The following is a 12,377-nucleotide window of genomic DNA, read 5'->3' on the forward strand; positions in this document are numbered from 1 at the left end:
TATACAGCTAACTAGACCAAGTGAATGTTGCTTATTTGATTGACCCTTTACGCTTAGCTACAAAGCTCGAAAGTATAGTGCACTAGTTCCTAAGCTTAGATGTATCATTTGAGCTTAGGAACAAGCTTACCATTGTTGTGTATGTGGTTTGTAATACTGCTTGAGTCAAGTATTAAACCTCGTACAATCTGTAGATAATGTAAAGTTTATAAATTACAAGAGTGAAATTGCATTTTAGGCGAATATAAAATGCTTGCAATTGTGCAACAGTATGTCATGAACCCATGGGAAATCTAGGAGAATCAGGCAATGTGCAACTCAACATACTGTACAGTATATGGTCTAATAGATGCTTAACACATAATAAAAATTCTAAATATGTAAAAGCAATCTACTGTACTAACATATGTAATACAGTATAACTACTTATCTTACATTAAGATATTTTCATGGAGATATTTAATAAATGCATTATCATTGAAATTATTAACCATATTTAAATAATTGCTTTTCAGTGGCAAGGATTAATTAACACCTAGTACTTATTACCATAAATTCTGTTTTAATAAATTAACTCGCATCACATGAGATTTTGATTATATATAATTATAGATTGACATTCATTTATAATACGCCATAAGCTACATAAAATTCTAGATTTGATGCTTAGAAATACGTTGATGTAACTTTGATGATTTGATGCTATTTTCAAAATACAGGCATATAGAAGATAACTCTGAAGAATATGTAATTAAAATTAATGGTCAGCCTGAGAAGAGTGCAGCTAAGTAATACTTTTCTTCGTTTACGAATATTTAGGCTCCTGGGATTGTCTTTGGATGAAAGAAGGAGGCTTAACGGGATGGTAAAGAATTGTATGAAAAAGGTAAATAATGTAAAGCATGGATGCTACTATGATAAGATGATTGAAAAAAGTAAATTTCATCTGTCGCTAATTGCATTTTAAAACAAAGTAAAGAAAACTAATACGATATTTTTGGAAAAAGACTTATGAAAATTGCTTCTTTGAAATCTTTCATTATTAATAATATTTGAGGCTGTTCGGTAAATTAACGCTATCAACCTTACTTTTCGTTAGGAAAGTAGAAGCCATCAATTTACTAAAGGACTATAAATTCGATTATGGTCCGGCTTCGATCAAAATAATGGATCTTCCAACTGATCTACATCAAGTGAGAAGTTATATACTTTAGAATATACGAGCGTATGTATAATTTGTTACTACTTCAAACTTTTTGTTACTGGTAAAACTATTTCATTTGGTATATCAACCAGGAGAACTTTCTAATCTAAGCGGAATAAAACTAAATAAGACGTAATAGACAAGTTAGTTCAAATTACTAATATACGAATGCATAGATCATTACAGCCGCCTAAGCGTGGTAGTTGTGTTACAGCATTTTTTTTTAAAATCCGTCATTTTACAAAATCACTATAATGTCGTCATTTAGTTAAAATTGCACTGTGGTCAAAATTTTGAAAGCCCAGAGTTCAGGTATTCATAAATGTATAACTATCCGAAATATAGGAAATAAAAAGTGCAGCGGCTAAATCTATTTGATTTTGTCTATTCGAAGAAGTCTAGTAGATAATAAATTCGGTTTAGGAGATATTTTAGAACTACTTTGCACCAGTATTCTTTTGAAAAATCGGAAATATACCCTACTCTGATCAATGTGTCATAAAATAACGGTGATATTTGCTGGTGTCAAGTTCATTTCATCATTTCAAATGGAAAGAATGTATTTAATTCATTATTTCTTACATTGAAGATATTTCATGAATGTGGAAGATTCCTGTCGATTTTACTAGATTGTTGTCTATACGAATTCTATTTAAAGGTTAAAATTTACATTAGTACTCTTCATTAGTCGATTTCTGTTGTGCTTGTTCTAATTCATACGATAGATAACGATTGGGGACGATTTGAAAGTAACCCTTCTCTTAATTATGGAATGGGTATATGAAAAAAATTGTGATCTCTGCTTGATGTGATCGTATTGCTGTTTGGACAAATGACATTCTTGACTGCTTATATTCCCTATATTAGATGTACATCATCGTCGAAACTGACTCTGTCTTCTTTCTCCATCTTGACATTCAAACATAACACATTTGAGCATTGGAGTGATTTTCTTACAACTATATATTCACTTGCTTATATAGCGAGGCATCAAAGCTTGTTAAAGCTTACAATTCTTTCCGATGTTATTACAGAGCCTTGTGGTATCTTCTTGCATTACTCATTCTTGAGTTGGTAACACCTTTTTAATACAATCCATAAGTTAAAAAATAATCTCGATCTATACCGAAACAATATCCTATCACTCGAGTTCATTATTAGAATAATTCTTCAAAAATGCTGACACTGCAACTTATTGGCTAGCAGGCATTGTAAGCAAATCTAATTGATGCGGTAAACAAGGCAAGTTCCCCAACACTTCATTACCACGCCTTCCAAATCACCCCAGCGTATCTAACAAATACCTTGATGGAATGTGTATTTTATTGCTTCATGATTGCAATTTTACTTTTTGCAATCGGTGCAGAGTGCGATATGTTATTAGCAACGAAAAATATTCTCTACAAAAAAAAGAGGAACATTTAGATTCTTTCTTGACATTTGTAAACGTGCAACTAATCTCAAAATAAAAGGGAGAGATTATATTCTAGCATTCTTATACAGAACGCCAGGGTTCGTTTAAATAGAAGCTATTACATATCAAAATCCATGCGATAAGGTATTTTGAAGTAGAGCATAGTAACAAGTTTAAGAGGCATTGCAAATTGATTGTCTTCTATACAGAGAATAGCCTTGTTTGTTATAACTTGCTTAGAAAGTTAAACAGGCCTAACTTTACTTTCGATCAGTGAAAGGTCAGAAAATCAACACCTTGGTAGGCTACGAAAAGGGTACTTTGCTCAGTAGGGGTTGCCTGATTTAGGGATTATTTGATTAAGAATAAACGCGAATTATTCAGCTAGTTTTAACAATTAGGTAGCCTAGCCTACGCTAATTGATCACCGTTTGATTTTTTAGCTTGCTTGTATTTTATAATCATTAATTTTGTAGACGATTCGATCCTTTAATAATTTCGATCAACTTGCAACTACACCTTTAACTATTACAAATGGCTTCAGCAAGGTTTGTTCAACAAAATCATTGAGTCTGTTGCACCGCTGCATAAACGGCATCGCTATAATTAATTGATCATTGCAATTCTTGTCATTGTAATTTGATTCATTAGAATTACGCAGACAAAATAATTTTTTAACGCGATGGCTTTCTATCGTGACCGTTTACCGTTTAGACTTTCTACCATGTCGACAGCTTCTTTGTTACATGTTGCTTAAACCTGGTGGCAATATAACATTGCTGCATTTTATTACCTATTTTACCGCTTCTTCCTAGTCTTTATACTTTAAAATGAGTTGCTCGATCAAGTACAATAGTTACCTTGATATCTCGATCAAATTGGCCAGTAGTTAAAAGACCTCGAATATTTAAACTACTGCTATTCGAGATTTAGTTTTAACATTAGAGGGTAATAAAGGCTAGTTAATCAACATATTAAGATTTTTTTTTAATTTGACTAATGCTTTCGTTCATTTAATTTAGTTCTTAATTAATCGCGTATTTTGGATGTGCTATGCTATGCGATACCGTTGCCAAATAGAAAATTGAAAGAGATTGTAATAGTTAACATACGCTACTGCGATTACAGATTAGTTCGCCATCAGGAACAGATGGCGTAAAGATAACTTACACTGTCTACCTTCCTCATGTTACCCATATTATTGTCATTACGTATTATTGCTGTACTATCGTAGCGATGCAATCAGTTAATTTCAAGCAAACTATTATTCTAATGCATATTATAGATCAAAAGAGCATTGCTTGTATGTATGTGGAATTGAACACGATGTCCTGCAGGTAACGTATAGGAAAGCTGAATGAGGCTTCCATTTGTAATGATTGTCTAATAGACATTACAACATCTTTTAGGACTTAGTAATCATGTTTAGGCAGATTAGATTAAAGTTTACCTTGGCAAGTTGGTTACGTACCAGTACTGTATTTACAATTGCTTTCCTTTCTGAATAATTTGGTAGACTAATTCTAGAGCAAGTCGCTATTCATGTACTGCAATCTTTCACTTGAAATGATTAATTACATTAGATACACAGAGCAGGACATTAAAGAAAATTCACTGCTAGATTATTTGTTACTACTGCATATAGGTTACGGCCAATGTTCAAATAGTCTGATTCCTGAATATGCATTTTTCCCCATACTACAATCTTTCGCTATAATGATTAGCATCACGCTGATTAGTTAGTTAAAAATCAACTATTAGCTTTACCAAGATTAGTACTGACCCACCAGTATGAGTCTTAAATTAGCTTTTTCTTATATTGCAATCTCTTGCCTCTAGTAATAGATTAAAATAGTTTCTATTTTCAAAATAATTCAATATATAGACTTCTGAATGGGCATCTTAATATTGTACACTAATTACCGTTCCATCGTTTCTCCCTTGCAATTAAACTAGCAACCCAGTAGACTGACTCCTAAATAAGCTCCTTTTTCTTATATCACAATCTTTGGCTGTATTGATTAATTTTATAAAGGATGTTGCCATGCAAATATCAAGTAGAGCAGTAATGACATTGATGGTCTAAAATACAATTATTAATATTTTTAGCTCTGGTAGTGATGAGCGTTTTACTTTCAAACTAGTCAAGTAGAATGAGTCTTGGCTTAGTTTCTTTTCTTATGTTTCATCGTCTTGCTTAAAATAGTTGCCATTTTCAACATAACTCAGTAGACTAACTCCTGAATGAGTTTCTTCTTCAAATATTGCAATTTTTCGTTCAAATGATCAATTTCATCATATTTGCAGCCATAGCAAAGGCGGTGCTATTGAACAACAAAAATATCAAGTGGCAATAACATTGAAAGTTCAAATTTACAATTATAATTATTAGCATTTATAGTAATGAACTTCTTCAAAATGTTTATTTACCTGAAATTTTTAAACAATGCTTAAAATACTAAAGGAATTTGAAATTCAAGTCCATGAAATTATAAGTGAAGCTCGTATTAAATTTTACAAATACATAGGAACAGGAAAAGATGATTGGCGATTTGCGTAAGTACTGAACTGAAAAGAAATTGACAGTGTTTGTATTATTATCAAATCCTAATTAGAAAATAAAATGAGACAGAAGCAATACGGCAAGAAGTTGATCTAATCTAGTACATATCATTAAAACGTCCTTGCTTTTCATGAAAATTTCGGAATAGAAGACTGATTTTAATAGTCTCTAGCAGCTTATAGAAATAACAGATTCTGGATTATATCAGCACAGTGATTTGTCTCCACCACTGTACGATGTTAATTAAGTTCCAATTTAGCTATAGATCTAGCTAAGTAGCTTCTTCTAGGACAGTTGAAAGCAGTTCGGTAAGAGAGATGGATGGCATTTAACGTCTAACAGAACTTTCTATTGTGAATAGGAAAATTGGAGTCGCTAAACGAAAGCAAGTCATTCAGTTGATGGTAAACTTGAGGGGAAATAAAGTTGGGAATAGCAAATTAGGCTTAGTCGTTTATTTACCACTAGAATTATCTCTAAAAGTCCGAAATAAAGTGGAAAAAAAAGTCAAAGATGAAATGATAGCATTAGATCGGCTTCGAGGAGGCTGCTTTTATGCAATGGAAACAGAAATCATGTATGTCCAATCTATTTTTAATTAACCTTCTGGCTGATGATCATTAAGATTGATAAAGTAAATTGATGTAATTGGCCTTTAGATTTAAGTACGTTATGACAATGTTGCCAAAGGATTTCTTTTAATTTCTGCACTTACAGAAAAGCTTTCGCTAAAGAAAATTTACCATCTGACACTTTAAAGAATTTAAGAACAACTATCAAAGTGAATAACATCCCAAAAGCAATAGAGCAGGTTTTACCCTAGAATAATAAAGATTTTCAATTCTTAACGACACTATAGCATATAGGTCAAGCTTACTATACTCTCATCAATATGATACTATTTATTTTACTACTACTAAATCCAGATGGAACTATTGCATTTGTTTGGCCAAGTCGGAAAAGTAGAAGAGCTGTATAGACTAAACCATGAAGAAGTGTAGGGATTGAATTTATAGTAGTTAATAATCATGTTACTAAATTATATGAAGTCATTTTTGCAATCTTACGTGATACTTTGGGGTTGCACGTCATCACTTTGATAACCTTTATAGAAGTCTATCTGATGCTTGTTTAAATAATGTCTTTTTATCTTAATGCATTTAATAGATTAATTAGTAATAGCTCTGAAGCATCGATACAAGTACTCGAAATAAAGAATTATTACAGTAATCTAATGCGCTCAGTCAATCTTAGTTATTGAATTTTATAACTTGAAGGATATCAATTTAAGCTGGCGAATTCGAATTTAGAATTTTTCAAGCTCCAGTAAAAAACATTTTCTCAAAATTATTTCCAATCTTTTAGGCTAGTTGCGTATCGTCAGCAATCGGAAGCGGCTATTGCTATGCTGTGCCTAGAAAACTTTGAAATTATTGATGACAAGCCGATATCACTGGAAATCCATGATAATCCCATGATTGCTGATACTATCAATGAAGTAGTTTATAAAGTACGTCAAAAGATTAACACGGAAGATAGAAAGCAGTGGTACGAAGGGACTCAAAAATTTCGATTCAGTAGAGATTCTCCCCTATCTGCAACGCTTTTAAGTGATTCTGAGAATATGGAAATAGAAGATTGTGAAAGTAAGTCAAGTCGATTGCAAGTAGCAGAAAATGAGCTAATGGTTAAGCATGAAGACAAAAAAGCTATCTCGCAAGTATCCGAAGATATGCCTGTAGCGAACCTTGAAGGTAAAAAAGGTATTTCTCAAGTATCCGAAGAAGTGCCAGCAGTGAAGCATGAAGATAAAAAAGATGTTCGAAAAAATGGCCACCAAAATCTGAAAGTACACGAAAATAATGAGAAAACACCAAATGACTACCGAAACTGCTCCAAAGGTACTGTATATAACCTATTAAGGAAATGAGTCATGCACCAGCAATTTCGGATGATGATGATGAAAGTCCTAAATAATTAATCAGTATTTGACAAAGTGGTCAACCGAATTGAATTATTAGGAGTTAAAACTTGGAGTATCCTCTTCGAAATCAAGCAATTTCTAATTTAAATATAACGTAGACAGTTTAATTCATAGTTACCGTAATAATCGTTTATGTAGAGGGATAGAATCTCTTAGCTGCACCTAATCAAAATAATATGGAAAAATCGAGCCTAAAGTCATTGATGTCGTCATAGATCATTCTATCGTTTTCCGAAATTGATATTTATCCTATCATCTGTGGTAATTATAGGTTATGGCGATTTAACTTGCATGGCGGTACAATATCGGCTTGCTCAAGAATGTAGTAAAGCGAATGATAAATTAACAGGTGTATCAGCAGATTGTGATCAAATGGGAATAGATTTTTCCGACCAAGTCGATTCGGAGTCACACGGCAATGTCATAATGGTTCAACAAGAACTTGAAATATCCACTGTTGTGCATTTTCTTATTCAGCAGACTGAGTTAGAAGAAAGATTAAAGGAAAATGGCTGTGATACCCGTTTCCAGTATACTGATATAAATAATGATAGAAGTATTCGATTGATTGTGCATATGGCCCCTGAAGATCAAGAGCACATCAGTAAAATGCTATCAAGTTATACTAAATGCTTTATTTGCGATAGCCATAAAGATTTACAACATCAAATATCAACTTTTATAGCTTTAAGTCTTGAAAAGCAAATGCTAATTAACGAATATCTGCGGTTTAATGACGTTAAAGCTGGTATCATGTCTAATGGTGGCAATCAGTCGGTGTCCATCGTTGCCCTTAACGCAAAGGCCTATCAGCAAGCTCTCTCTAGTATGAGAGAAATGTTTTGCAGCCAAGTAACCAGAGTCGATATTGATAACCTATTCTCTCGGCCGGATTTCCATATGTTTATGAATGGATTAAGAAATTCTTTAACTGCAAGTAATGATATTCATCTGGAAGGTGAATGCAGCGACAATTTTAACTTCTGTAAAATTATCGTCACTGGAAGTCGATGCGATGTTTCTAATGTGGTTAAAATCATTCAATGTAACTTAAATAGTTATAAAGTCATTGATTATATAATTCCGAATGCTCCAACATTATACACGAAATATTTGCAATTGTATTTGCCAGAAGAGCTTCAATTGCTGGAACAATTATGCGGCTGTAATGTTCAATTTGAGATGATCAATGAACACTATGCAAACATATCCATTAAATGTAGTCAAGTATTTTCATCAGTCATTGCTAAGAAGATGAGAGAACTGATTGATAAAAGCAGTGACATAGAAAGCAATGAAATGCTGCGCGCAAAATTAATGTCTCAGGACATTTTTGGTGATGATGGTAAAGTCAAAGTTTCGCTAAATGAGGAAGAAGATGCAATTGCTACGACTTATGTTCAATGCCAAATGTAGGTAGCATAAGTGATTCCCATTAAATTTTGATCGCCATTAAGTCTTTGTTCAAATTTTTAGGTCAGGTTGAAATTTAGATGTTAAAATGAATAATTTCAGTGACGCAAGTAATGCTGCATCATGCAGAATTGCTAAAAATGATATTTTTGTGGCTTTCTAATTATTATGTATAAATTCCAATTAATTCTAGCGACATCAATCAGCGAGACGAAGAAACCACAATTCGACAAGGCAACGATACTCATAATTTGAACACAATGTCTGAAAACACTTCTCATTGCAATCTTGAAATGGATCAGTTAAAAGATGAAAAACGAATTTTTGCTGATGTGAATAAAGATAATTGCGAAGAGTGAGTACAGCCGTTTGCAGTTTCACTTAAGAGGATTTTAAATGTCAGTAAAAGCACAGCTATACTATTATGAAATTGATAATTCATATGAGATATTTTGACTGAAAAGTATTCAGGCGCATTACATAACCAGAGTCATGCTCTGATCAGATTTGAAATAGTCATTTGTTACTAATAGGACTACTATAATTCAATACAGACAGCCTAATCAAGCTACTGTTTCGTGCGAGCTCAAGGAACCAAATAACCAAAGCAGAACTGATGGAGAAAATAGCGAAACCATTTGTACAAGAGAAGCTGCTCAAAGCATCGATGGTAGCCAAGCTGAATTAGGTAGTTTACAAGATGAAAAAGAAAGCGTATATGCGGTGATATATTATGAACGTGAAAAGTAAGTAGGAAACGGATTAGATTATAGTCAAATATCTAACGGTAGAGTAAACCTATAAATAATGAAGATTATGTAGCTTATATCTGTCTATATTCATGCTAATTTATTATCGCTAATACTTTGCTATATTTATAATGTGATGTAAAATAACTGTACTTTTTATATTAGTAATCGAAGTAAGATCAGTTATTCCAAGAAAGATACGAAAGTAAGGGGAAGAAATTATGCTAATTCTGAAACAACCGAAAATCTTTCGAAAGATAATACCAAAGTAAATCTTTATTCATCGTTATTGGCCCATAATGGTTATAATAGGAGCGATAAAGTCATTAAATTAGTAAAAGGAAATCTTGAAAAAGAGGGTACTAAAGTACGTACATACAGTGAACTCTGAGTATAAAGCTCATTTAATGATGTTATGAAGGTGATTAATGTCCCTCCAATTATTATCATAGGCAGATGCTATCATTAACTTCATAAAATTGAAAAAATATCACATTGGGGAAATTGGAAAGGTATTACATCGCATTGGCGGGCTCGAGTACCGTTTTGATTCCCATCAAAATTTAAAACATCTTACTATTGATGAAATTGGAACCAGTAAGGGTTGTTATTTTGGCTGCAAGAGAGTTTACCATATTCCATCTTTAGGCTTCAATCACTCGATATCGGTAAAGTATAGAAAATAATTATGATGCCTTATGTTTAACGAAACACTTGTTTAATATCACTAATAGCCGATCGTAAATTTTTAGTGGTTCATTGATCGAATTGAGAATTGCTTGGAAAAAGCCCATACAGACTCGATGAATTCCATAGCAATACCAATGTATGGCAGTCCTGTGTTTTGTTCTGATATCAACAACCTATCTCAAGAAATAGTCATGATTATTTCCAAATTTTATGAAAAATATCAGCAAATGTCGCCATTACAATCTATCCATCTTATTATTCCACCCAGTAAATTAGACTGCTATGAGGCTGTAAAGTCTGTGATAATGTCTTTTGAGTTGCTTGTTTAATCGTCGAGATGATTTAGTACCGATTAGTGACTGACTTATTGGTAAACATGCAGTGATATTATGAATGAGTAGTGAAATATAGTTCTAACTTTGATGCAGTACATAAAATACTTACTTTAATAAACATCTATGAATTTGATCAACTTCTAAGAAATCAGATTTAGCAGGTGTACAGTGTTTTCAATTAATGCGATGCTTTGCAACTGTAATTGCTGCTGATTGCACATTATGTTTTATCGAAATGCTATCAGGATTGAACTATAGCAATTTCCAATAGAACTACTTGACTATTAGAGCTTAATTCAGTTTTAAACTCTTTACGAATTGAATCATTGACCTAATCATGACCTTCTTACAATAATATATCGTTACTAATTGATATGCTAGATCTAGTTAATAAATTTTGAAGTTTAGAGGAGCGAATATAGTTTACTCTGTTTGCAGGTTCTATTTTTCAAAACATAGTTATAATGAGATGATAGAGTTACGTAATTATCTGGTTAGACTAGGATGCAACTAAAATTTCTAAGTAGTTATTTTTAATGTCTTATTTCCATGAGTGCCAATCAGTAAGTAAATTTGAAGCATATCATGGTTAATTCGACGACTGGTGTTTAAATTGAATAAAAGACAAATTCTCTTATAAATGCAAGAATTAATAAACTGATGTTGCCACAGAATACTTTCTGGCAAGTTTGCTCGTCTATCGTAAAGCACTTATTTTCAGTTGTTTCTATTGATTACTACCCTAGTCTGCCTAAAGAACTAGTAAGAATATAGCGCTGCTACTATAACACCTAAGAACTACCCTTCTGAAAGGTTCACAACCAACTATAATGCTAAAATACTCAGTATAACAATACTTCCTTAAACTCTATAATTTAGGTAATATCATTCCGTAATAGATGTGTTTTTCTTCTATATTGTAAGTTGAATATGGTTTAGCCACTGCAGAAGTATTGTAGAATGTTTTATAATTTCATATAGAAATTGATCATTTGTTCATTGAAATAAAAGTAAGCATATACTAGTATTGAACAGTTGTCTCTTAAACCATTCTTAGTTGTTATCCTATCTTGCCTTTGATAAATAGTTGAAAGAAATCAAAATTGCATCATCAAAGAAGGAGCTATCCCAACGTAAATAAGAGCAGTGCTTACACGTAGATACTCATAGCTTGATTGATTAGACTAAACTGGCAATGGAATAACTCGACTATTTTTCATACGTTTATTATCATACGATGTCGTAATACTTTTAATTACTAACATCCTAGAATAGACAGTGCTGGTAGCAGTATTAATTCGCAGCTTGGACGACGTTAATTTAAAGAAAATTTTTGAAATCAATTTTTAAACATCGTAAAAAATTGTATATGGAACGTGAGTTATGGATAGACTGCCTATTTCATTTACATCTCAATAGCATTCAAGTTGTTCAACATTGGTATTCACGTTTGTCAGAACCAGTATATGATTGCTAGCATATTTGACTTTAAAAAGTTACTTTTACATTAGTATCGTTGCTTTTGAAGTCATAATTCTTATATCATTTCGCGATATAAGAAAAAGTTGTTTTTTTATTAAGAATTGAAGGAAATATTATTATCATGCTAGTCTTAATTTTGTGATTCATCTTTTAACTAATGTTGATTTTGCATTAAATCAATGTAAAATTTGAAAACAATGATATCATAAAATACATTCTATTCGTAATAGAATTAAAATTAGAATTACTTAATTAGTCATTACGTCTTTCATAACTAAGCTATAATTACAATTCATCAATTATCAATAATGCTATCTCTATTACTTGTTTAAACTTATGATATATCTACTTCATCTATTCGTTATTGTGAATCTTAGCTGAGTTACGGATGTAGAGTAGTCTTGTAGTCTTTGATCTATCGAAAGTAGTAACTTTACAGTACAGAATTCTCCTAGTTTTAAGAGCATTGATACTAAATGCTTACAGTAGGGGACATAATAATTAATTTTTTTTCCAGGAGTAATCAGAATATACCGAAACATT

General features: G+C 32.2%; 2 protein-coding genes across 2 annotated transcripts; both read left to right on the forward strand.

Annotated features, from left to right (window-relative positions):
* Positions 1–3,152: 3,152 nt before the first annotated feature.
* TRIADDRAFT_58769 (uncharacterized protein) lies at positions 3,153–8,581 on the forward strand (the record flags this gene model as incomplete). The annotated part of the gene is made up of 6 exons (XM_002114652.1): positions 3,153–3,166; positions 3,904–3,955; positions 5,083–5,174; positions 5,543–5,758; positions 6,547–7,082; positions 7,437–8,581. The coding sequence occupies 6 exons, from the start codon at positions 3,153–3,155 to the stop codon at positions 8,579–8,581; spliced, it is 2,055 nt and encodes a 684-aa protein (XP_002114688.1).
* A 257-nt stretch (positions 8,582–8,838) lies between these two features.
* On the forward strand, positions 8,839–10,346 carry TRIADDRAFT_58770 (uncharacterized protein; the record flags this gene model as incomplete). Its single annotated transcript, XM_002114653.1, has 5 exons — positions 8,839–8,933; positions 9,133–9,324; positions 9,493–9,694; positions 9,780–9,839; positions 10,080–10,346. 5 exons carry the CDS (start codon positions 8,839–8,841, stop codon positions 10,344–10,346), a joined length of 816 nt encoding a protein of 271 aa, XP_002114689.1.
* Between the last annotated feature and the right edge of the window lie 2,031 nt (positions 10,347–12,377).

Source organism: Trichoplax adhaerens, genomic scaffold (assembly GCF_000150275.1).
Source record: "Trichoplax adhaerens TRIADscaffold_8 genomic scaffold, whole genome shotgun sequence".
NCBI classification, from domain to species: Eukaryota; Metazoa; Placozoa; class Uniplacotomia; order Trichoplacea; family Trichoplacidae; genus Trichoplax; species Trichoplax adhaerens.